The sequence below is a fragment of the Bos indicus genome, chromosome 25, assembly GCF_029378745.1.
Source record: "Bos indicus isolate NIAB-ARS_2022 breed Sahiwal x Tharparkar chromosome 25, NIAB-ARS_B.indTharparkar_mat_pri_1.0, whole genome shotgun sequence".
Taxonomy (NCBI): Eukaryota; Metazoa; Chordata; class Mammalia; order Artiodactyla; family Bovidae; genus Bos; species Bos indicus.
Genome location: NC_091784.1, coordinates 33,729,661 through 33,755,163, shown reverse-complemented (window position 1 = coordinate 33,755,163; position 25,503 = coordinate 33,729,661). Strand labels below are relative to the sequence as shown.

At 50.8% G+C, this 25,503-nt stretch overlaps 1 protein-coding gene across 1 annotated transcript; it reads left to right on the top strand.

Annotated features, from left to right (window-relative positions):
* Positions 1-1,711: 1,711 nt before the first annotated feature.
* Positions 1,712-25,503, top strand: RCC1L (RCC1 like). Its single transcript, XM_019988007.2, has 11 exons — positions 1,712-2,086; positions 5,882-6,011; positions 8,734-8,862; positions 9,823-9,889; positions 10,358-10,409; positions 11,162-11,246; positions 13,538-13,719; positions 16,645-16,732; positions 17,534-17,707; positions 20,050-20,135; positions 24,733-25,503. Exons 1-11 carry the CDS (start codon positions 1,763-1,765, stop codon positions 24,808-24,810), a joined length of 1,395 nt encoding a protein of 464 aa, XP_019843566.2. The 5' UTR covers positions 1,712-1,762; the 3' UTR covers positions 24,811-25,503.

Here is a 25,503-nt window from a genome sequence, read left to right as displayed (position 1 = left end):
ATTCCATGGACTGTATGGTACCTGGGGTCCCAAAGAGTCGGACACGACTGAGTGACTTTCACTTTCCCTAGATTAGCCGGTAAAGAATCTGCCTGCAATGCAGGAGACCAGGGTTCGATCCCCGGGTTGGGAAGATCTCCTGGAGGAGGGCATGGCAATCCACTCCAGTATTCTTGCCTGGAGAATCTCATGGACAGAGAAGCCTGGTTGGGCTACAACCCTTGGGGTCCCATAGAGTCAGACACAACTGAGCAACTAACACACAGCTAAAATTGGGCGTCGGGACAGGCCTGTAGGTGAGGGCTTGTGTGCCTCACCATGTATCTTCAGTTATTCCAAATAGGAATAGACAAATCCCTACATCTGGGACAGGAAGATGCCTCTACCCCACCAATGGGAAGTCACCATACTTTGGAGTCCCGGCTTCTTCCAAAGGACTCTGGTTATCACAGCCCTTCCAACTTGGTTATCACAGCCTCTTCCAACTATGCCCCTTTCCCTATAAAAGCAATCCCTTCCTTGTTCTCTGGATTTGCCTGTGGTCTACCATAGGGTGTGCTCCCTGATTTGCGATTTCTCTTCCTATTCCTAAATAACCTCACTTTTGCTGGTTAAATAACTGGCTCTTACATTATTAAAGTTGACACAGGTATCACGCTTATAAAAAAAAGAGAAAAGGGAGGAAGAGGAGGGGAAAAAAAGAAATAATTTGCCCTTAGCATTTGGGACTAATTTCGGATCATGGATCATAAAGGGCTGCAAGAGATCCCACAGGCCATGATGTTCAAACATCACATTTATTTAAAAAAAAAGATTACTTTCATGTATTGATTTAACCTTCTCATTTTAGAGGTGAAACAACTTCCCAACGTCACTGGACAAGTCAGTAGTGGAGCCAGGACAGGAACCCAGGCCCCTAGACTCCCAAATGGTTCACGAGGGCCTCCCTTGTTCCTGGCTGCACGTTAAACTCTAGGACAAAACTGGTGAGGACCATCTGAGTGAACTGGTTCTTGGCTTCATGGAACTTCAAAGGAGGTGCTCCCGCTGGATCTTAGATGAGCAGGAGTTTGCTAGATACAAGTAGGGAGAACAGGGTATCTGGACAAGCATTCAAGGCACTGTGTGCAAAGTAAGGCCTGAAACGTCCCTGGGATTCAGAAATTACAAGTGGGACCACTTGACTTCAGTGGAGTGGTGATGGGCTGAGGGGTTGAGGAGACGCTGAGAGGACGCTGCACTGTTAAGACAGCAGGGAGCTCTCTGTGGCTGGAGCACGGACTGAGTGGTGTGCAAGCGGGAGCAGCAGCGACAAGGCCAGGTAAGAAACGACAGGGACAGTGGATGGGGGGAGCACTACGCTGGAGTCGTGCAGAGCGGGCAACCCCTAACATTTTACTTCTGGTTGCCAGAAAAGCAAAGGGCCTTTGTAAGATGAAAGGGCTCGCCAGGGGCGGGAAGGTGCTCAGCAAACGTGCGCTGTGGGGGAAGGTGAGTGAGTTCAGGGTGGTTTCGGGAGACCGAAGAAAGGCTGCGCGTTAAGTCGGGCCGAGACGGATCCCACAGGATCTCTCAGGATCGGCGGATACCGGCTTCGGCCTAGTCCAGCCCAGCCATCCCGTTCGCCCTCAGCCATCGGCTGCCCTCAAGGCCTTTGCTTTCAGCCAATAGTAAACGAGGCCGCAGGCTCTTCCGCCGGGGCGTAAGGTCAAGGGTCACCAATATGGCGGCGCCCAGGAGCTGTTAAGGCGTGAGACGGAGGATGGCGGTGGTGACGCTGGCGGCGGTGGCTCGGCTGGGGCGCCGGCTGAGTGGGCTGGGGCCGGGCCGCGGACACTGGACAGCGGCCGGACGCTCGCGGAGCCGGCGCGAGGCGGCGGAGGCCGAGGCGGATGCGCCCGTGTTCCAGTACGTGGGCGAGCGTGCAACTCGCGCCGACCGAATCTTCGTGTGGGGCTTCAGCTTCTCCGGGGCGCTGGGCGTGCCCACCTTCGTGCTGCCCGGCTCCGGACCCCAGCCCCGCGCCGGCTCGCGGCCGCGCCGCAGGATCCAGCCCGTGCCCTACCGCCTGGAGCTGGACCAAAAGGTGAGGACTGCGGCTTCTTCCCTCCCTCCCTCGGTGCCGCTCTCTAGTCTTCGCCGTTCCTCCTGAGACCCTCTTGGAGGGTTGGCGACGCTGGGTGGACAAACTTCGGGGAGAACGACCCTCCCCGAAGGGGAGGGTGTTGTGTCCGGCTCGCGTCATTCTCGCGACACCCCGTGAGCCGGGGTCGTTGCCACAGTTACGGGAGAGGAAAGGGAGGCTCAGAGAGGTTAAGGGACGGGCCCATTGCCCCAAGGTTCGTAGGTGTTCGGTACTTAGGGATTCGCCCTCGGGCTAGACCCCAGAAGTTCTTCTGCTAGGAAAGTGAAAATGAAGTCGCTCAGTCGGTTCCGACTCTTTGCGACTCGTGGACTGTAGCCCACCAAGCTCCTCTGTCCATGGGATTCTCCAGGCAAGAATACTGGAGTGGGTTGCCATCTCCTTCTCCAGGGGATCTTCCCGATCCAGGGATCGAACGCAGGTCTCCCACATTGCAGGCAAACACTTTAACCTCTGCGCCACCAGGGAAGCCCTTAAATACAAGAAAACAGTCTCTCAGAAAACCTCCTATAGAGACACGGAACTTAAGTGGACTTCAAAAGGTCTGAGAAAATGTGGGCCGGTTGGAGTCGGTGAATAGCTCGGAAAGGAAATGTTAACTGGAGAAGTAACAGGAATGACAGCGAGGATGAAAGGTCTAAACACACTGGAATGGTTGCACAGGAGGCCCGTGAGTTGACTCAGACTTGAAGAGATGCAGTAAAGAACAGCTCCTGGAGGGCGCCTTATTGTGGCAGCCAGTATATAGAAAAGCAGAAAAGGATGTTTAGGATAGGTTCTTGCTTGGTGTGGTTGTGGACATCTTGGTAGGCGGTGGAAAAGAAGCAGATTGGACCGCTTTGGCTTCTGACTTTTCTGTCAAGGATAACACATGATCTTTTGCCCTAAATAGGGAGCACGTAAACAGGGATTATTAAGCTTCAGTGAAAGGTTTACTTCTTAATGTTGAGTTGTGAGAGTTATTTATGTGTTCTGGATGTAGGTGCTTTATCGCATATATGATATGTGCATATATTTTCTGCCAGTTCTTGATTTTCTTTTTATTTTAATAGTGTCCTTCAGGAAGCAAAAGTTTTTAATTGAATAAAGTTCAGTTGATGAGGTTTTCTGGTGTGGATCAGGCATTTGGTATATCTAAGAAGTCTTTGCCCATCCCAAGATTGCAAAGATAATTTTCGTATGTTTTTGTTTAGGATCTTCATAGTTTGAGTTCTTATACTTTGGTCTGTGAGCCAGTCATTTGAGTTAATTTTTGTGTATGGTATGTGGGCCTCCCTCGTGGCTCAGTGGTAAAGAATATGCCTGCCAATGCAGGAGATGCGGTCCTGGAGGAGGAAATGGCTGGCTAGCCACTCCAGTATCCTTGCTTGGGAAATCCCAAGGACAGAGGAGCCTGGCAGGTTCGTGGGGTCGCCACAGAGTCGGACAGACTTAGCAACTAACTTTTCTGTAATCTAGGACATCAGTCTCCTCTGCTGTGTGTGGCTGCTGACATTGCTTGTGTTTTTGTTTTGTTCCGCCCCCCTCCCCCAACTGTCCTTTTTTTTTTTTTTTAAGTCAGCCTTCTTGGCGTTTGCCAATGATTTGGGCAGAGGCTGTGCTCAGACACCTTGAGCTAGTAAGTCTTCTGCTCTCCACTTTGATTCTGTGTGTGGGTTGGGGATCACATTCAAAGTTCAGCCTGATCTCAAGTCGGCCTCAGCTTTTCTTCCCACTGGGAGCTCCTTGTGCAGTTTCCCTGTCAGCCATGCAGGTGTGAAGAGCTTTCTGTGACTCTCATTTCTAGGACCTGCCTGTTACATTTCTCCTCTTACCGGAGTCAGGATTGCAACCTCAGACTCAGTGAATCGCGAATCTTCCTTGTTTGTTTCCTGCTGAATTTGCTGTGGGGCATGAGTTTTCACCTTTTACCGCAAATTAAGTCTGTCTAAGCAACAAAACTGATGGTTTTCACTGTCAGCGCTGCCCTTTTCTAACTCCTGTGCCGACTGAGCTGGGTTAGCTGGAGCAACTCCGGACAAGAAGTCTACAAACCCTGGTATTTCTTGCCTGTAGGTCTAGCAGCACTTTGTGAGTAATTTCTTGATTTGTTTGCCTTTGATTGACTTCTGGAGCCCTGAAATGGTTGTGGTTTTTTTTTTTTTTTTTTTTCCAGTTTTCTCCAGTTTTTTACTTGTTTTTTTGGGGAAAGATTAGCTAACCTCTTTACACCACCAGAGTTGGAAAGTCCCCTTCTGGTGCTTTATTATAACAAACATTGCTTAATGCTGACTCTGTGTTAGGTACTGTTCAATGCCTTTTCACATACTGGCAGATTTAATAATATAGCAGGTGCTACCCAAATATTTGTTGGCTGTTGAACAAACAGATGAGAGTAATCGTATCGTGTGCTGGGCAGCGGCTTCAGAACTGTTTTCTGTGTTTCCTGCTGTGTGGTCAGGGGTTGTATCCGGCCTCCCCAGTGGGTCATTTCCTTGGAGGTGGAGCCGTTCCAAGAGACCAGGGGACTGAGGTGCTTTTCCGTTTTTCCTGATGTAGTGGTGCATCTGTGTATGCTCCATGTGAGTGTTAGGAGAGCAAGTGTCACAGGGCAGAAGGAGGGGTCTGTAACTTTTGGATGGCTCGATTAAACAGGTCATCAACTTTAAAAAGAAATATTTAGCTCGCTTTCTTCAAGATATGCTGGAGTTAAAAAATGTAAAAACAAAACAACACTCCTGTTTGTTCATTATCGTGGTAAGCTAGCATTTTCATCAGGATCAGGTTAGATTTCCAGGTAGTCTCTGAGATCAGCTATATAGGTCTTCGGTAAACTATAAATAGCCAAGAGATAATGGAGGAACGTTAGGGTGACCATGCGATGTGTTCTCATTTGCTTGAGAGTGAACTTTAGGGCATCAGGTGTAAACCAGGATTGTCTCAGGCTGCTCTGGGTATTGTGGAAAGGGAGTTGACCTTAAAGCCAGGCTGCCTTTGGTTTGTTACCAGCCCCACTGAAGACTCAGTTTCCTTATCTGATCTTGAAGGTGGGGATCAGTCAGTGTGTCATATTCATGGTAGCTGTGATAACTAATTCTTCTTCATGGAAGTAGTGGTTTGAGACTATTAACACTGTAGCATAAGGATTAATAGCATGCGCTCCGCAATCAGACAGCTTAGGCAAGGTACCTAATCTCTAGGAGGTTTGAATTTCTTATATACCAAATACTACTATTACTACCCTTAGTAATAATAATAAGCACATTATATAGCTCTTACATTAAGCCAGGTACTGTTTACTCTTAAAGTTTTAACTATATTAACTCATTTAGTCTTCACAACTACTCCTAACTATTATAGGAGAGACACTGTTGTTAACTATTTTGCATATAGGGAAAGAGACACAGAGAAGTTAAGTAGTCTGTCTCAGGTTACACAGCTGGTAAAGGTCTACCCAGTGGTCAACCCTTTGATCTTGCCAAGATTCAAACTAAAACTAAGGTAGTCTTCAAGTTTACTATGCGAGACTATGTCTTGGTGAATGGGGATCATTTGATACCTAGACAACTGGGTGACAAGATTAAATGAGGTTGTGCATATCAAGCCCTTAACACATGGTAAACCTCCAGTAAGTGTTAGTTGCTATAGTAATAGTGGTGGTTCTTGAAATGGATAAATAACCTGTGATTTATTGCTGGGAAAACTTATGTCCCATATCAGTCAATGCTTTATGGGATTTTTTTTTTTTTTTCCATTCAGATTTCATCTGCCGCCTGTGGATATGGATTCACATTGCTGTCCTCTAAAACCAAGGATATTACCAAAGTTTGGGGTATGGGGCTCAACAAAGATTCTCAGCTTGGATTTCACAGGAGCCGGAAAGATAAAAGTAAGTATTCTCACCTTGATTTCTCTCTGTTGTGAGTGGTCTGAAAAGGCACTCTTTGATTTTTAAGAAAATGGTTTCATAAACCAAACCATAGCAACAAAATAGATGGAGTCTTTAAAGTGTTGTTTGAAACCATCTAGACCAGATTATTTTCCAGTCTGTTTGGTAATAACATTGAAACTTTAGGCAAAGGAGCATTTGCTGATGAGTAAAGGTATTCTTTTTGGCCCCAAAGAGATGCCCCTTTTTTCCCTAGGTTGGAGATCACTTGAAATATTCTGCAGTGCCTACAATATGGTCTAAGAGGAAAAATTCAATGAAATCCTTAAGATGGAGGTTTGATTCCAGGTATTCGAAACTTGAATTGTAAGAACGTTAATTATTTATAATGACAGCTTTATAAGTAGACAGTAGTAAATCAATTATAAGTACAATAAGAAGCATTTATTTTTTTAAATAAAGGAGTAATTACCAGAAATATACTGGATAAGCCTCCCCCCCCATTTTTTCCTATTCCTTTATTCATATGCAAATATATTTAAAAATATAATTTTGATTACAGCATATGTTTTGTTTTCTGCCTTTCTTCACTTAATTTTATATTGGGAGTCTTTTATAAATTAGTAATGAAGGCTTTATTAGCTGCAAGATACCACATTACTAAGAGTCTAGCGCACCCCATGTACTGCCACCAGCTCCAGCAGTCATCAGCTCACTCGTCGTGTTTTATTCAGCCTCCACCATCCCCCTCAACAAATTTGAAGCAAATCCTAACATTATTGATTTTTTTCATGAATATTTCAGTACATATCTAAAAAAATTAAGAACTCTTAAAAAAAAAAAAGATACTATTATCACACCCAAAAATAATTAGCAGTATAGTCATTTGATATCATCAGATATCCAGTGTTTATTTTATTTTTTTTTATGGCTGTGCTGCTTGGCTTGCAGGATCTGTTACCTGACCAGAGATTAAACCCCGGGTAATTAAACTTTCACAGCAGTGAAAGTGCCAAATCCTGACCACCAGGGAGCTCCCCCTCAGTGTTTAAATTGCCTATTATCTCATAAATATCATTAGGCTTATATTTTTAAAAATTTATTTGAATCAAGGTCCAGATAAAGGCCAGACATTGATTGGTTGGTAAGACTTTTGAAAGTCTTTTGCGTTTGTGTCCGTCTTTTTCTCCTTGATATTTATTTATTGAAGGAATCATGGCGATTGTCCTGTAGAAGCGTCCAGGCTGGAGTTTGCTGATTGCATCCCTGTGGCGCTCTGTGGCGTGCTCTGCTGTCCTTTGTTTCCTGTCAGTTGGTAGCTGGAAGTGGAGCCAGATTCCCCGAGAGCTGTAACACTTCCGATTCCCTTCAAATGTTATGTCTTTGCTGCTTCCCAGGCCCTTAGGGGTCAGTGACTATAGTAATAGGAGATGTGAAGTTTTTAGTATTTTAAAATACAGTATTACACTAATAGCGTTATCCAGTGCCTTTGGTTTAGCTTAGAGTTACATCATCTTCTTGTGATAAATTACAGTTATTCCATGCTGATCAAAAGCTCTGTTTGAAAATTGTATCAGTCACAAGTGAATACCAACAGGCATGTATGATGGTAACGCCATATATTTGGTAAATGAAATGTTTTTAAACGTGGGGTTCATGGGAGAAAAGAGGGGGGTCATGAGTGGTTGAGAACCAGGACATTGGCAGATCTTAACTCCAGCCTCTGTTACAAATATTCAGAAGTTCATCGTTTAGAACCTACCGTAGTGAAAGTGTTATACCTCAGTCATGTCCCTCTCTTTGTGACCCCATGGACTGTAGCCTCAGGCTCTTCTATCCATGGAATTCTCCAGGCAAGAATACTGGAGTAGAGTGCTGTTTCCTCCTCCAGGGGATCTTCCCAACCTAGGTAGGAATCGCCTGCATTCCAGGCAGATTCTTTACTGTCTGAGCCACCAGGGAAGCCCAAAACGTACTGTAGGATTTCCCTATGTAGGCCAATCTGGCTTCTCCAGTAGGATTATAAAGAACAATAAGATTCTTCTTTGGGGTGCCTTCTAAAACACTTTCCTCCCTTTCTTGCTTATTTAAATATTAAAATTTTCTTTTTTGAATAGATAACATACATACTTCAGAATCCTAAAGGCGCAGTTAAATATACAGTGACAAGTCTGCTTTCCACCTCTGTCCTCCAAGCCACACAGCTTTTCTCCCTGAAGACAACATATGTCAGGAGTTTCCAGTTTATCCTCCTAGAGAGATTTTGTGCATATGGAAGGAAGCACATGCATCTATGTATTCTTTTTACTTTTACTCTAAGTTGTATCATACTGTATATGCTATTCTTCAGTCTACTGATGAATTCTAATGGTGCTTGCAGGAAGAAAGTACTTTTCCTTTCCTTAAAAATCCAGAAGGTGGGACTTCCCTGGTGGTCTAGCAGTTAAGACTCCACACTACCAGTGTAGGGGGTGTGGGTTTGATCCCTGGTTGCTAATATTTCTGCAGGCTGTGTGTTGTGGCCAAAAAAAGAAAAAAAAATCCAGCAGGTTTTAAATGACATGGGAAGAAATTTCTTTAATAGGACTAAGTATGCTTTACAGTAACTCATCGTGTGATGGACGCCGGGGGCAGGGAGCGGGGCTGGAGTTCTCTCCGCTCTGCCAATAACGTCCGTCTCCGGGCCGTGTAACGCGTGTGCGCCTGCGCATTCTCGTTTCAGCGAGGGGATACGAGTATGTGCTGGAGCCCTCGCCCGTGCCGCTGCCGCTGGACAGGCCCCAGGAGACGCGGGTGCTGCAGGTCTCCTGTGGCAGAGCCCACTCGCTCGTCCTGACGGACGGCGAAGGAGGTGATGGACGTGTTCCGGGGGTGTGGGAGAGTGGGGGCCGCTTTCCGGCGGCCGGGCCTGAAGGGGTTCGTGGGGTTGGGCCCCATCTAGTTAGTGAAGCTGTTGGCATTTCCTGAGCAAGTCAGTGGGATGGCTCAAGAGAGCGGTGTGGGGCCGACCTTGGCAACTCTTGCATGTTCTCTGCCCTCTGTGGCTCTTGGGAAATCTCGGTCTGTATTTATAAACGTGATAGCGCGCACCGGATCATGACCTACTTCTCCTTAGCCCTGGAGCCACCAAGCCGGACTCTGTGTGTGTGTGTAGATGGCTTTTTCCCTCGTACTGAAAGCAGCCTGTTTGCTGACACGCCAGACTGTGTGTGTGTGTGTGTGTGTGTGTGTGTAGGTGGCTTTTTCTCTTGTACTGAGAGTAGCCTGTTTGCTGACACTTCTTCCACATGGGGTGGGGGTGGAGAGTTTCCCTAGTTCAAGCTCCTGGCTCACCCCCGGCCCTCTTCAGAAGAGCGGTTGTTTCCAGGGGAAGGTCAACTTCACTAAAGTTTTCAAATTTCACTCTTTTGGCTCAGTATGCTTTGTAGGAAATGGTGAAGGTGGTGTTAGGAGCTCTTTTAGCGGGGGAGGCTTGGCGTTGAGGGCAGCCTTGTGACAGGTCCAGGGAATGGGGTTGCTGAGGCCTTCCTTCCACGAGATGTGCTCACCTCATCATGTAGCATTCCTGAGAAGCACTCCCAGGGCCCACGTGGGGAGGCAGAAGGCATGGCAACAGTGGCCTGAGCTGTCCTGGCCGGCCTGCACTCCAGCACTGCCGTAGGGGTGCCTGCAGAGGCTGGGAATGTTGGAGAAGGAGGCTGAGTGGCAGCTGGGGCAAGTGGTTGCACTAGAACCGCATGTGAGACTCTCCTCCCAGTCCTGAGGATTCCAGGACCTGCAGAGCTCATTTGATTGGCGTTTTATCCTTTAGTTTTCAGCATGGGGAATAATTCTTACGGGCAGTGTGGAAGAAAGGTGGTCGAGAATGAAATTTATAGGTGAGTTCCTGAAATTGCTACCCCTTCCCCAGGTTGTGTGGAGTGTTAAACACCTTGTGAGATGTGAGAGACCCCAGAGTCATAAAACGCAGTGGGAGGTCCCCGGAAGGTGTGGAGAGTGGGAGGGAGGGAGCCTGAGCCCTGTCTGATGTGGGAATGTCTTTGATTTCATTTGTTGCTTTCACCAGACTGATTAACTTAAAAATTCTGCTAATCTTTAAAAAAATTTCCCTCTAGCTCCTCATATTATGCTGGTAGATCTAAATTACACTCAGAAGTCTGCAGCATATTAAAGTCACCAAAGGATTTTGTTTTACTTTCATGCCCAGACCTCCCTCTCCTTGTATTTGACCCTGAGATCTCCCTGACGTTACCGTGTGCATGTGGGGGCCACCGGTTGGGGTGACGAGAGGGGCTGGAATTACCCAGTGCTTACCATGCTTCTTCCCAAATTTCTCCTGGCTGTAGTGAAAGTCACAGAGTTCATAGGATGCAGGACTTCGATGGACAGGTGGTCCAGGTAAGAGATGGGGGCTGAGGACCACTGGTCTTGCACCCCCACCCCACACCCGGGGGTGATTTTGAAAGGGTGAAAGTTGGGTGAGCTGATGGCAAACTATTACGGTGATTTTCTGAATTAATAAATTATTTTGGTAAGCATTGTTGCCAGCCTATTCTAGGTCAGGGCTTACGCCAGCTTGTGGGGATACAAAGTTTAATAAAAATTGGTGAGAGTGAGTAACACTCTGGGGAGAGGCAGGTTATATACCGGCGTGTCAGAGTGTAATTCGAGCTCTGCGTTCCAGGCTGCTTTATCCTGCTGACCATTTTATGCTCATCCACGGTATAGTGCCTGGCACACAGTAGATACTTAACTGTGTAAATGAGTGTATACAGAAAGCGCTTATGAGGGCACCAGAAGGAGATCTGTTACTCCTACCTGGGGTGGACTGGAAGGAGGGAAGGGCTTCTGGAGGAGGCCATGGTTCCTGGGGTGGAGTGGGGTGGAGGGGCGCTTGGGTTCGCTCCTTAGGACATGAGGCACCGTTTTGTTTTTAGCCAGAGCAGTTTCAGGGGAGTGGGAGACACAGGCTGGGCTGTGCTGGATTGAGAAAGAGTTGGCCGTGGAGCAGGGCGGGGCAGCCTGCCACCCAGCCCCTGCAGCATTCCGGGGTGGTGGGCAGTGGTACCTGGCTTTGGGCACTTGGGCCAGGACAGCGGGGCTCTAAGGATTTCTTCTCACCAGTCATCTCGCCTCCATTTGTGTGGTAGGTCGCCTGCGGTCAGGACCACAGTCTGTTCCTGACGGATCAAGGAGAAGTGTATTCTTGTGGATGGGGTGCGGACGGGCAGACAGGTAGTGTCCCTTCCTCCCCCGGCCCCTCCCCGGGGATGGCACAGTTGCCTTCATCCGGCCCTTCCCTCTCCTGTCCCTTCCCGCGTGTCCCCTCCCTTTCCCCTCAGCCCCGGCTCCTGGATTGGATGGAGGACTGGGGCTGCCCCACCATACAAGTCTGAGTCTTTTCAGAGACAAATGCCCCCTAAGGGGAGCTCGGCTTCAACTGATTTGAGAAGATTGTGATTCAGGGAGAGAGGAATGAGAGAGGAGGTTTATCATCCTTGCGCAGCTTACCTTTCTGTGTTCTGTGTTTGTCTGAAGGGAGGACCTTAAATTTAAGATTTAAACCTTGTGTAAATCCTCTATCATCCCGCCACCTCAACACATCATCTTTGTCCCTTGACTCATGTTTTTTCCCTGTCCTTATTCATATGTGAACATCGTTTATGGTACTCAGAGGTGTGATTTTTATATGCCTGTTTTATTGTTAAATTTACTTGAAACATTTTCCCACGTTGGTATAATTTGCACAGTTTTTAATATTTGTATGATAGAGCATCCAATTCGTGTACTATAAGGTGAATTAATAATTTAGTTATTTGATCAGATAGCTACTCATTACCCTGTAGTCAGGAGGCATACTTTTGGTGGGGGTGGGGTGGGGGGTGCAGTAGCCCTTGCAGATACGACATTTGTCACATATACATGTCTAGCTTTTCCCTTCATTTGGATTGTTGCCCTGGGATGAATTTCCCAGGTGTGGGTCAAAGGATTCGAGTATTTTTATTGTTTTCAGGATATACTGTTATGTTGCTTTCCAAAAGTTTCAGTGTTGGAAATGACTTATATTGACGTCAGCAGTGTACCGAAGTACTGATTTAATCATCAGCCCTCTAGCAGGGATTATTGTCAGTTTAAGTGTCCTAATTTAATCCCAGTGCCAGTTTTTAAAGTGTGCATTTCTTTAGTATCTGTAAAGTTGAAGCTTCCTTTTTATTTTTTCAAATCTTGGTGTGAGTAACTTTTAAAAATCAGCTTTTTATAAAAAGAATGAAATTGATACATTTTTGACAGCACAGACCAAGGAGTGAGGTGAAAGTCTCAGTGCTGGAGAGAACCCTGGTTTAGTTTCCTGGCGCCACTCCAGAAGCTCTGCTGTCCCGTGGCCTCACTGCCCTTGCTTGCCAGGCTCTGAGTCCAGCCCCGAGGTCCCCCTGCACCCTGATCGGGAGCCCCTCCTCTGCTGCTGCAGGGCCTTTGCACATGCTGTTCCCTCAGCCTGGCATGCTCTTCTTCACTCTCCCTTTCATCCTGCAGACCTTGGTTTGAGGTTGTCTTTTCAGTGAAGGCCCCCCTGACTATCAGGTCTAAAGCAGTTTCTATCTCCGTATCCAGTTTCTTTAATAACCCTTCAACATTTTGAGTTAATTTTTAAAAATCTTTTTTAGTATATGGATTATACTTTGTGTATACAAAAGATGATATATAGGTTTTGCGTTGCCTGTTCCCAGAGGGTGTTGCCAGTCCGACACTGCTTTGGGCTCCTTGCAGGAAACCTAGTATAAGCAGGGCTCTGTGGTTTGGGGTCTCCCTCATCTGCTGCCCAAGGGGTTACCCTCCATCGCCGAGCTGGTAGTGACGTTTGCCCTCCTGGCAAGCCCTATCTTTTCCTTGGCTCATTGTTTACCACACCAGTTTGCCAGTTTCTATTTGTTGTTTTGGGGGAATGGCGTGGGGGGTTGACATTGCATGGGCTCTTATAAATTTCCTTTATTTTCTCCCAAGCCCAGCAGTGCCTCAGGAATTGCTTGTTGTAACTTTGGTTTCCCAGTGCATATAGAAGTTATGTTTATACTGTAGTCTATTAAGTGTGCAATAGCATTATGTCTAAAAAAAAACAAGGTACATATCTTAATAAAAAAATACTGCCTCCAAAGTATTAACCATCACCTGACAATACAGGGTTGCCACAGACCTTCAATTTGTTAACAGTGCAGTATCTGCAAAGTGCAATAGAACGAGTTGTGCCTGGATATCGTATACAAGGTCTGGTAGGCTCATTGTGTGGTGGCGTTTCATCTTGAAAAGGTTTCTAACTTGAATCAGACTTAGGAAACATCAAGGGTTTTACGTGTCAACAATCACTATGATGTTTTTTCCTCTTAGAGAACGTGGAACAGGAAGTTGTACAGCGTGCAGGGGGAACTGATTAGGATTCTGAGTTGATCTTTGTAAAGTGCTTAAAACGGTGTTTGGCACATAGTAAGTCAAGGCAAATGTTTGAGTAACACAGTTTTCCATTGTGTCAGGCCTGGGTCACTACAATATCACCAGCACGCCCACCAAGCTGGGGGGAGACCTGGCCGGAGTGAATGTCGTCCAGGTGGCCACCTACGGGGACTGCTGCCTGGCCGTGTCGGCTGATGGTGGCCTCTTCGGCTGGGGCAACTCTGAGTACCTGCAGCTGGCCTCTGTCACTGACTCCACACAGGTACGCGGTCACTGGCAGCCCGGGCTGGGGGCTTGGAAGTAGTATTAAGGACATGCAGAAGAGGTCCGTCACCAAGGGGAGATGTCCAGACTGCTGTGTAGCCTCGCCTGACCTGAGGCTGCCTCTTCAAGGGGCCGAGTGCTTGACGATCTCTTTGGAGCCTAGAAAGAAAGCTTAGGTTCAAAAGCCTTCATTATCAATACTTCTATAAGCTAGTCCTGGCTTAGAGCAGTAGTTTGAGTATGTCTGTCTGCCCTGTCCTGTTCTGAAAGGGGAAGTGAGGCTGTTTACACATGATCCTGCGACATCCCAGTGGGCCTTTTGCTTCCGTCCAGCGTGTGTGCCCCTTGATGAAGACGCCGTGCGGCCCCCAGGTCACGCAGGAGAGCCCCGGCGCCCGGCATGTGGGGTCTCCCCGTCGCGACCCCGCTGTCACCGCAGGGGGCCACCGTCCGTACAGTGCAGTAGGGTTTTAAACGTTCTATTAAGGAAAGTTCCAAATATAAGCAAAAAGTAGGCCTTACTGCATAATTAATCTCTATGTAGCCATTACCCATATTCAATAATTGCCAACTAATGGCCCGTTTAAAAAAATAGATAATACACTGTTTTAAATTGTATGGCTTAGTGGTTTTTAGTATATTCACAAGGCTGTGTAACTGTCACCAGTATCTAATTCCAGAACATTTTCATTAACCCTCCCCCACCCTCCTCTCCAAAAAGCCCCACACACCTAATGGCCAGTTCTGTTGCATCTGTAACTCCATCTACTTCTCTGTCCTACATTATTTTGAAGCAAATCCTAGACTTTATAAATCATTGTGTCTCTAAGTGATAAGGACTTAAATTAATATCATCAAGCTTCTGACAACACACAGAAGAGTTTTAAATATGTTAATAGGTAAAGAAAGGGATAAAGGTCAGCTAATCAGACAAAGATAATCCTCAGTTCTCTGTGGTCTGACACACTGGCTAGAAGTGGCTGCAGATTAGGCCCTGAACTTTCTAGTAGCTGAAACAGAAGAAAAGGTCATCGGTTACTATTTTAATATGTTTATTTTTATTTATTCATTTGGTTGTGTCAGATCTTAGTTGTGGCATGTGGAACCTAGTTCCCTGACCAGGGATTGAACCTTGGCCTCCTGGAGTTGGAATCTCAGAGTCTTAGCCACTGTATCACCAGGGAAGTCCCAGAAAACGTGGTCAGTTAATGATTCATTGTTTTCATAAGATAAATTGCAAATAAAGTGTTCAGAAGAAGGACTGGGCTTCCTGATACCAAGGCCTGAGGTCAGTGTCTGCATGGCCTTCCTGTGGGGGCAGGTCTAGGGTCATGCTGTTGTTACCTGTGCTGCGTGACAAATGACCCTACCATGTAATGGCTTAAAACAACCCATGTTTATTTTCTCTCAGCTTTTGTGAGTCAGAGATCTAGGGCTGGCTTGGCCAGGTCTTTGGCTCTGAGTCTCTTTCTTGGGGTTCACCTTGGGAAGGCTCTGCCTTTGAGCTCACACTGGTGGTTTGCAGCAGGGAGCAGGTCCCCATGGACTGCTGGCCCCGGGGCCCCCCGTCCTCACTGGTGCTTGGCCAGCTCACAGCGGTTGGCCAAGCCTTCCTCAGCTCCTTGCTATGCAGGCTTCTCCACATGGCGGCTCCCAGCACAGCAGTTGGCTTCAGCCGAGCAGGCAGATGAGAGGGTGAGCGAGCATGTCAGTGAGACAGAAGCCAGTGCTCTACAAGTTCATCCCAGTGGTGGCTTCCCCTCATGTTTGCTGGAGGTCTGTTCTGTAGAAGTAAGTCACCAGCCCAGCTTCCTGCATGGCAGGGCGCAGACAGCACACGGTGTGACCTGCAGGAGACAGGTCACTTGTTTGGAAGCAGCCCACCACAGCCCTGATCCTTTATGTGGCCTGAGCCTCACCCTGTCAGGGACAGCAGTGGTGCGTTTCCATGGCTCTTTGCTGGAGCATTTCTCAGTCTTTGCTGAGGGCGGTGTGTCAGAGCCCAGTTGGGCAGAGGAGCCGTGTGAGCCGGTAGCGGACGCCAGGCCCGGCCAGCAGCCTCGTGCCATCTAAGATCAGTAAGCCCCTTTAATCAACTTAGGGGTCCTTATCCTCCAGCTGTCTCCATCTGCCCGTGACTCTGAAAAGACCCATGCCTGTCACTGAAGCACTTAAAATCCATCTTTCCAAAGACACTCCTCAGTAGAAGCGCCAAGACCAAAGCCTGCTGGAAGGCTAGGTAGGCCACTTGGCCGTCTCTAGGCACTGTAGGTTCAGAACATCCTGGAGTGAATCTGTGCTCATCCCCCTACCCTGGCCCTTCTCCATCGTTTCCCATGTCCACTCACCTTCCCCTCTCGAGGTCACATCCCTCTCACTTGGAACCCCTACTGCCTCCCCGTTATGCTCAGGGTAGAGACCAGATCCTTACCGCGGTCAGCCACTGTCCCACGTGGTCTGGTTTTCCTTCTCTCCACCAGCATCTTGCAAATACTCCCCCTCGTTTCCGGCTGCGGCCACCCTGACCTGCTGAAACTCCTGAGCGTGCCACGCGCGCCTCGCCCCCTCTGCACTTCCACCTGCCTGACCTGGGGTTTCCTTCTCTCCTCCCCTGGCTGCTTCCTCCTGACTGCCGTCCTGACACGCGTCCTGCCTTCACTGCACTCAGCGCAGGTTCATCCTGCGTTCATCTTGGCTCACATCTGCCTCCTCCACTGGACTACACTCCCAGAGCGGGACGGGGTGTCCTGCTCCCTCGTCTCCCCCATGCCCTGTTAGACCCTCAGCACCTGTAGAGTATTTGGGATTATCTAGGGGAGGGCATGAATGAACTGGGACTTAGACCTACCCTGTACACGAAACAGTGTTTCCAAGTTCTTGCTGGTTTGTCTTCCTAACGGTGTGGCCCCTTCCTCTGATGCAGGTGAATGTCCCCCGGTGCTTGCCCTTCTCAGGAGTGGGGCAGGTGAAGCAGGCTGCGTGTGGGGGCACAGGCTGCGCGGTGTTAAATGGTGAGCCCCTCTTGCGGGCTGTTTGCTGGGAAGCTGAGGGTGGGATGGCTGCGGAAGGGCTGGTGTCCACTGGGTCCGGCTCTCAGTGTGGGGAGTGGGCCTGTGGAAAGATCAGAGTTCAGTCCACAGAGGGGGAGGGTGACTGATGTTCTTGACAGAAGGCTAACAGCTGTGATTTATACATCGACAAAGAGCCAGTGTAGAACTGAGGATTGCAGACCTCTGGCTTGCTTGCTCCCTCTCCCTGAGCCTGGGCCAAAGACTCCAGCCCTGCCTTCTCCAGAGAGACTGTGCTGAGAGCCCATGGGCACACAGGAGGCGGCCTAGGGTCCAGATCCTGAGAGCCACGCCCCCTGGGATTACGCATCTGGCACCACTGATCAGTGTTAAACTTTTTATAACCTGAAAGTCATTGCGAGTTTTAGAATCTGGCCAGGAGTCGTGTGGGTACTTGGCTCCATCTGCTGCTCATGTCGGGAAAAGCTGTCCTTGTCAGGCTCCCCTGTGTTCATGTGGGGTCTCTGGGTGATTTATGGAGCAGCCCTGTCCAGCACCCTCAAGATGTGGGATTTGTGTTCTGAGATTGGTTAGCTGGCGAGACATCCTCCACAAGCACAAATTTGAAAGAGGAGAAAAGAAACATTATCTATCTCAACATGTTCTTGCCAAGCAAAAGGGAAAAGAAAAAAGGAAAAAAAATGCGTCTGGATGTAACACATCTTGGTGGCGTGGTTTGCATTTCTTGAGAGGGAGGGCTGTGCTTGGTTTGACTTCCTGACTGTTGTTTTTACTGTAATCCAGGAGAAGGACATGTTTTCGTCTGGGGCTACGGAATTCTTGGGAAGGGACCAAACCTCTTGGAAACCGCTCTTCCAGAAATGATTCCACCCACTCTCTTTGGCCTGTCGGAGTTCAACCCTGGAGTCCAGGTTTCCCGCATTCGCTGCGGGCTCAGCCACTTCGCCGCCCTGACCAGTAAGTGACCAGGCCTGTGCGGCCCCAAGGCCTGGCCGGGCTTCTGCCTCTCGGGTTCAGCCCCAGGCCGAGGACCGCTCTCAGTTCCCATCGGTCCAGCGGAGTGGCGCCCTTGTGTGGATAATTAGAGAGAGCGGCTGATCCAGAAGTTGTTCAGCTTGAGGTTGTGTAATGTGTCTCCTTTTCATCCCGGAGGTTTGTTTTTGGTTCATCTGGTTTGTGGTTAGGCTAACATTACAGTGAGTTTCTCAAGAGGACACAGTCGGTGGTTGGGAGAGGGGACCCTGGAGTGGGCCCGGGGGAAACCAGTGGGGGTTTGGCGGCATCCGCTGTGGGCGAACAGGAAGCGACCTTGCGGGGCTTCCTCCTGGCCCCCTGGCCACGCCCACCCCTCGTCCAGCCTGGAGTGCAGGAGGCGCATGCGTCAGGCCGGCCTGTGGTTTCGGGAGGTGGATGTGCCTGCTTTCTCCAGAGTGCTGGGGCAGAGTGATCAAAGGGGAGGCGGAAATGGAGGCTTTCTCAGAGGTCTGCCCAATCACGGAGCCACGAGCTATCCAGTTACCCTGCAGACCTCCAGCATGCCTGCGCTCCCACCACTGCGGCTGTCCCCTTTAGTTGACTTGAAAAGTAAGACTGAACTAAACAGATTTCATTTTATGACTTTGAAGTATTATAAATTCGCTTTTTCCTTGAAATTTTAAAGACCTTTTTGTCTCATGGCAAGTAGTTATTTTCTTAAAACATCTGAGCTGGGACAGTCAGTTTGGGGTCCCCCTCGTCTGTTCTCTGGCCTCCTGCTAACGTGAGGCCCGCTCCAGATAAGCACCCTCTGGAGGCTCCAGAGTCCTCACGGCCTCTCAGTCACGGTCCGCGTTTCGGTTTGGGGGTTCTGAAGCAGCGGTGGCTGCTGTGCTGGGGGCTGCAGTGCTGTCTGACTGTGCCCTGAGGCACCCCAGTGATAGCAGGGGCAACTGGGGTGATCCCTCACCACCCCCCACGCAGGGTCAGCCACCTCCATCTGCAAATATATGTGTCACATGAACGTTTTGAAGCTGTTCTGACTTGGCAAAGAAGAGTTGGTATGGGTGAATTCTAGAGGTAACGATTATCTGTAATTTCCCAAATGTTTAAGGCTTAAATTGTGTGCAGAGTCACGAACTTCAGAATCCACACACAGCCTTCACCTAGGACTAAGGTAGATTCCTTTGTCTGCTGTTCCACCATGTAGCCATGTGGGTCACACTGAAATGAAATCCTACTTAGATTTCCCCCAGAATCCAGCAGCCATCCTCCCAGTGCCAGTGACTGTTCCTCAGTAGAAGGAGCCCCAGGACCCGGGTGTCTCCCATGTCTCTGGGCCTGGCATTTGCGTGCGGCCATCTGGTTTACCCTGAGGTACTCCCCCCTCGGGTGGAAGACCAAGGAGGGCAGGCAGGACAGAGGCTCTGACGTGTGTCACCAAAGGGCCCTTTACTGAGCCAGCCGGGTTGTTTCAGTTCAGCTCCTGCGTGTCTGTCCTTCCCACGACCAGAGCCTTCTGCCTGCTGGGGCTGTGAATGGGACCTCTGTGCTAAGGATGCCCCAAGCTGGTGCGGGAGGAAGTCTGGACCGAGGGGCCTTCCCAGTCTGGGGGTTCGTCCTGGAGGCTGGGGTTCCCAGAGCCCCAGTCTGGCTTCAGTGTCCTGGCCTGTCCCTACAGCACTCTGCCAGTCCTCTTCCTTCGTGGCACTTGCTACAGTTGGAAATCATGCATTTTCGGGTTATTTATTGTTCTCTGTTGGACTGGCTCCACCCGGACGAGGACAGGAACACGCCTGGTGGTCCCCATACCGTCCCAGGTCCTAGCACACAGACGTAGACCCAGCCCAGAGAGGCGCCCCATCACCATGTGTCACTTGACCAAATGCTCCCGAGACCAGACAAGGAGTGACCGATGACCCTACTTCTCACTCTGTCAGGGTGTGACTGGGATTTGAGGATGCTGAGGTCTCAGGATTGTGGAGCGCAGGGTCACACAGCTGGGCGATGGGGGGGTGTCCGCAAGGGCTGAGCAGAGGGGGCTGTGTGTGCAGGAGTCCCCAGGCCCACCTCTGGGCACGTGCTCATCTCCCCTGAGAAAGACGCTGCGTGAATCTGGGCTGGGACACGTGTTTGGTTTGGGGATGGTGCTGTTTACTTGTCCCTTCAAAAGCAAGCATTAATAAATCCGGGGAGAAATTGAAGGTTAACATTGATCTTTCTGTACCGGGTTCTAGAAGGCCTATTCTCATGACCCTTCCTTCTCTTGGAGACTTGCCCTTAGCCTAAGCCCCAGCCAAGCCACCGTTGTTCTTTCTCTGCAGACCGAGGAGAGCTGTTTGTGTGGGGCAAGAACATCCGAGGGTGCCTGGGAATCGGTCGCCTGGAAGACCAGTACTTCCCGTGGAGGGTAAGGCTAGGCCAAGCGGCTTGAGGGCATGCTTGCGGAGCCGACACTGGAAGCAGCAGCTGGGCCAGCACCGGGTCCCCGGGGTTCTGGTCTCGTGCTGTCCTTAGGGTGCTTCAGGGAGGAGTGAGCTGCAGGCCGGGTGTCCCCACTCTCCACAAGGGAGGGGGTCGGGCTGAAGGAGCTGACGTGCCAGGAGCTGTTTACCAAGGCCCATGGAGAGGAATGTTTTACAGCGAATTTAAAAGAAAGCAGGATGTTTAATATTTAGAGTGCCTTACCACAGCCACCAGACTGAAACATACAGGCTCTTCTCAGGAGGAGGGTGCAATTATACAAAAAGGCTCATTTCAAAATTAAAGGGAAAGGAGATTCCTTCTTAGGTTGTAGTTTATTTTCACGTTGTTTACTAAGTCAGTTCTTTAAGTTCTTCCAAACAAGGCTATTTATTCTTCTGAGTATAGAACATATGGACCTGGAACAAAATGTATTATGAAAAATAAGCCTCCCATCTCCTGTCGCAGAGGCAGCTTCTGGTTTCATCCTTCCCTTCCGGAGATGGTCTCTGTAGAGAATCGGGCGCTCGTGTGCATGCATGCTTGTGTATGTTCGTGTGTGTGTTTGCATGTGTGCCTAAATGTTTTGTTTTGAAGGATCATTTTTAATAATGTGTTTTGAGGTTGTGTAAAAGCATCTTTTAAAAAAACACATAAAAATGCAAAAGAAATGTTTTAATTTTTAAAAAGAAGATTTATCTGTCAAAAACCCATGGAAAGTGTCTGGAGGTGCTTTGTTATTTCACTGGCTGTTTCTCCCAGCCTTTCCCTTAGCTGCTGGCTCTCCTGGCTCCTGTGAACCTCGCTGGCCCTCCCTCCGGTGCAGTCTCCAAGAGACACTGGTCAGAGGGAGGCTTTGAACTTGTTGGGGAAAGATGAGTGCACCCCCAAGTTGTTTCCAGCCTGATGGGGCGGCCCTGCTGTCCCCTGGGGACCCCAGCCCGGGAGAGGAGAGGTGTGGCGGCGGCAGGCAGTGGTCGGCTGTCCGGGAGCAGGAGTGTGGGGCAGTCAGGATCCTGCTTGTCCTTCGGGAGCCCCGACCCCACCCCAAGGGCTCCGTTCTGTGGGAGCAGTTTGGGAAATGGCCGAGCAACCGGGCTTTGAATGAATGACCACTGTGACTTGAGGCTCCCCACTTGCCTTCATTTCCTCAAATTAGAGCGAAGATTAGCTGTGAAGTCGGGTTTGACATCAGAGGGTGTCTTCACTGCTGAAGTGGCCGGGCCAGGCTTGGCCTCTGAGGCGGAGCAGGGGGTGCCAGGCCTGTGGGCGGACTCCTTGCTGTTAAGGCTGGACCCCCGAGCGTCCCTCTGACGTGCTCCCGGCCCCCACGCCATCAGGGCAAGGACGCTCCAGTCTGTTCCTGTGACGGCTGCCCTCAGGCCACATGCTGTCTCCTCTTGGGCATCTGTGGAGCTCCTTCACCCCCTTGTCTCCTTTCGGTTGGGGTGGGAGGATGGTGCTGAGGTCTATGCCGGCTCCAGGATGTGGGGCTGGAGCTCTGGGAGAGCGATGGAGACAGGAGCCAGTTTTTCAATCAGCTAGGTTGGAATCTTTAAAGGTTAGTCTGATGTTGAGTAGTTGGATCTTTCTCCAGTCTGTTCTGTTGTCTCACTTAAAAAAACAATTGCAAGTGATTTTTATTCCTTAAAAATTATATTTTCTTACTTACCTTCAGCAGGGAATATGTTACATCATTTAAAAAGTATTCCACAAAAGGAGGAAAGAAAACTAGAACCGTGTTTGTAGCTCCTATAGTGGTAGTGACTGGTTATTCTTAGACGCACAGAACCGGGGCTTTTCTCATGGTTCACAGGCCCAGGAGGTGACGTCTGAGTCACCTGATCCAAGCCTCTCCTTCCAGAAGCGTCCAGGATGTCTTCCTGCTCCACGTTGGTGCTCAGAGAGGTTCGGTGATCTCTTTAAGGTCACATACCTAGTGAGAAGTGGAGCCCAGATTCGGATTCAGTGTCTGACTTTGAGATGTCACCAAGGCCCCCCTCCTCTGTGAGGGCCTGAGCTGGGTCCCCCGCCATGGAGGAGAGGTCATGTGCAGAGGGAGACCATCTGCGCAATAGCGGCCCCACAGGCCTGGACTCAGGCCACACCCCTGCCCAGGGAAGGGTGATGGCCATCCTGGGGGCAAGGCGCTCTGCTGATGAAGGTGGGGTTGCCCCCCCAGCCTATGGCCGTAAACACTGACTTCCCAGTCGCTCAGCCGTCCGCTGGGCTGGGCTGCGATGTGAACTTGGTCCTTTGCAGACTATGCCTCCCCAGTGCTCTGCGCCCCTCTGGTTGGTTGGAGCCCTGCCTGGGGACCCGCTGCCTTCAGGGCCCTTTTCTTACTTGGCCTCTTCGGGAGCCGCAGGCCCTGGCAGTTCTGACTCCCCGGGGGAGGGTGCGCTGCAGGGCCGGGCCTCCTCACAGGCTGGGCGGGATCCCCTCTGGGGTGTGGCCCCACCTCTGGGTGCCGGGCAAGGTGTCTTCGGGTGCAGCTGAGTGGGGACATGGCGAGTCTGGCGGCCCGGTCACAGCTGTCCAGTGCTCCTCTCGGCCTTCCTCTGTCCTTGATCTGGTGGGCGAGTGTCCTCTGTCCCTGACCTGGTGGGTGTGTGTCCTCTGTCCTTCACCTGGTGGGCGTGTGTCTTGGGAACTTGTCCTTGTGTAGAGAGTTGCTCCTACACTAATTCTGCTCACACTTTTCAGAGTTATTTCAGGCCAGACAGGGGTTGGCTTCTGGAACTGTTTGCCTTTGCAATAATGGGAGTGTAAGTTGGTCTAAATAGAAACTCCTTTTAACCTTGAGGATGACACAGATAGAACACGGCTGAGGGCAGCCGTCTCTTGGATTCAGTTCAGAGGCTGAGGGGTGTGTCACCAGGGAACCACCTGCTTCTCCCCAGAGAGGCTCCCGGGGCCAGCGTGAGCCAGGACCATGTGGTCCTCTCTGCCTTGGGCTCTTGGGCCACAGCCCTTGGGGAATGAGGACAGAGGCGCTTAAGTGCGGCCGCTCGGCTGCCGGTCAGCGCGGAGAGTGGCCTCCCCCGGGGAAGGTCAATAAAGGCGCCCTCGTGGCCGGGGAGGTTGCTGGGAGCTCACCTGGCCGGTCACCCCGGGCAGCATGTTTTCTTCTGCTTCCATGGCCAGCCCGGAACACTTTATGCAGCCCTGGGCCCTCGTGACGGGTGGGGGGCACTGTGGCGTGTTTGCTCAGTGATCCTGTAACAGGTTTTGCTAAGGGCGTTTGTTTAGAGCAGGACGGGCAGCATGACTTGGTGCTAGCGTCCGTTTGCCTTGCGGCCCAGAGCCCTTAATGGACTTGTCTCTGAAGCGTGGACGCTGCTGCCTCTGGGCTTTTAAAAGGCCAGGCCATCTGGCCGGGGTCGTCCCCTCGGAAGCTCAGTAAACTCTGCAGGCTGTTGCAGAGCCGTCTCCAGCTGTCACTTTGCCGCCCGGGGGAGGGTGGGCAGGAGTCGGATGCAGGCAGGAGCGCAGGACCTGCGCCCGGCAGAGGCCGGGGAGGAGCCGGGGCCGGAGCTCAAACGAGACGCCGCACTCCCACTGGCGCTCTGCACCCAGACTCTCTGGAAGAGCAGAAACCAGTGAGAAGTCGTTTCCAGTTCCTCGGGAAGGTGGGGAGCAGGGCAGACGACGATGCGGTGGTATCCAGAGGCAATAATACCTTTCTTTTCTATTGAACAGTCATTTTATATGGTAGCCATGTGACTGTCACCTATTCAGATCAATAGTAATAATAACAACAATGATACTACAACAACAGGAGAAAGGCAAGTGCCCTTTTCCTGGAGAGCTGGGGGCCTGTGTGGGCCTGGAGATCCCGCTTGTGTCGTGGGCACCGTTTTTGTGTGTGTGTGTGTGCGCGCGTGTGTGTGTGCATGTGTGTGTATGTCCTTCTCCAGGGCCCAGCTGTGGAGCTGTGGGACGACGAGCATCCGTGTAAAGGCCAGCAGGCCAGGCCGTGGCCTCCACACCCTGCGGGGTTGTCTGCATGTCACCTGGAGGGTTGGCCCTACTGGTGATAACGTGTTGGCAAGGCCGCCAGCCAGGCCTCTGGCCCCTTCTAAGACGCGGTCAGCACCCCTCCTGCAGCCTGCCTGGGCCTGGGGCTGACGGGTGAGACGGGTGAGGACGCTGGGCTGGCAGGACTCCTCCCCACAGTGGGCCCCGCGGGCAGGACTGGGCGGGATGGTTTCTGGAGCCGCTCAGGGAGCTGCCTGGTGACCCCTGGGGCAGGTGGCCACCTCTGGGGAGTCACCCTCACAGGGGAGCAGCCTCTGTGGGGTGTCTGCGTCCTGGGACGGTGCACGCAGGGGCCCAGAGCGGCCTCTCGGGGGTTGGGGGTGTTGCCCTTGACTGTGTGGGGCGTTAAGATGGCCCTTCCCAGCTAACCTTCCAGGTGCGTGTAGGTGGCTGAGGCTCAGACCGGTTCCATTACTGACCCAGAGGCAGAGCCAGGGTCAGGCCCTCGTTGGGCCCCTGCCAGGCCACCTCCCTTCACGGTGTGCTGGGCCTCTCTTTTTCAGGTGACTATGCCTGGGGAGCCCATGGATGTGGCGTGTGGTGTGGATCATATGGTGACTCTGGCCAGGTCCTTCATCTGAACCTCCTCCTCGATCTGCTGGAGCCCGGCCCTGGCCTCAGGACTGCCTGGCCTGCTCAGCCAGGGCAGCCACGGGGCTCTGGATGGGGCCCAAGAGGGTCAGGGCCCGCCGTGCGCTGGGCCGCGCTCCCCACAGCCTGGAGCGGGGTGACTGGAAGTGCTGGAGGTGGTTCCCCTTCCAGCCCAGGGTGAGGCACTTGGCGCAGATTCTGCCCCTGGGCTGAGTGGCCCTGGCAAGGTGAGGACGATCTGCTTCATCTCAGCTCCTTCCCAGGGACACACGGTGGTATCTGCTGTCATGTCTGGTCTTCAGAGAGCTTATCTGCTCAGCCATGTCTGCGCGCTGCTGGAACGCCAGCTGACAGCCCTGCACGGGGGTCCTCCCTGGAAATGCCAGTGGGTGCCAGCCTGGAACCCTGTGGGCCCACAGCAGTCACCTGCCTTGTAACACTTCTTCCTGCCTGGCTCAGAAGACTTGAGAGGCCCCTTGGGAAGATGAGCAAGGCCAGATTTCTGTGGGCCAAGGGCTTTGAACACAATCCGCGAAAGCTTGGCTCGAGTGCTTGCCTTGGAGAAGGAAAACTCAGACGGTGAAAAACATTTGCGTTAATAATGTAACGTGTCCTTTTCTTTAACATCTTTTAAAACTCTTTTTTGGAATAAAGTCTATTTTCTGCCTTTTCGTTTTTAAGAA

Bases quoted from the DNA above. Each gene is read 5' to 3' on its own strand.
- RCC1L (XM_019988007.2), top strand. From the start codon at position 1,763: ATGGCGGTGGTGACGCTGGCGGCGGTGGCTCGGCTGGGGCGCCGGCTG. The intron at 10,410-11,161 runs GTAAGAGATGGG...TTTGTGTGGTAG, and splicing joins TCGATGGACAGGTGGTCCAG to GTCGCCTGCGGTCAGGACCA. The intron at 16,733-17,533 runs GTGAGCCCCTCT...ACTGTAATCCAG, and splicing joins AGGCTGCGCGGTGTTAAATG to GAGAAGGACATGTTTTCGTC.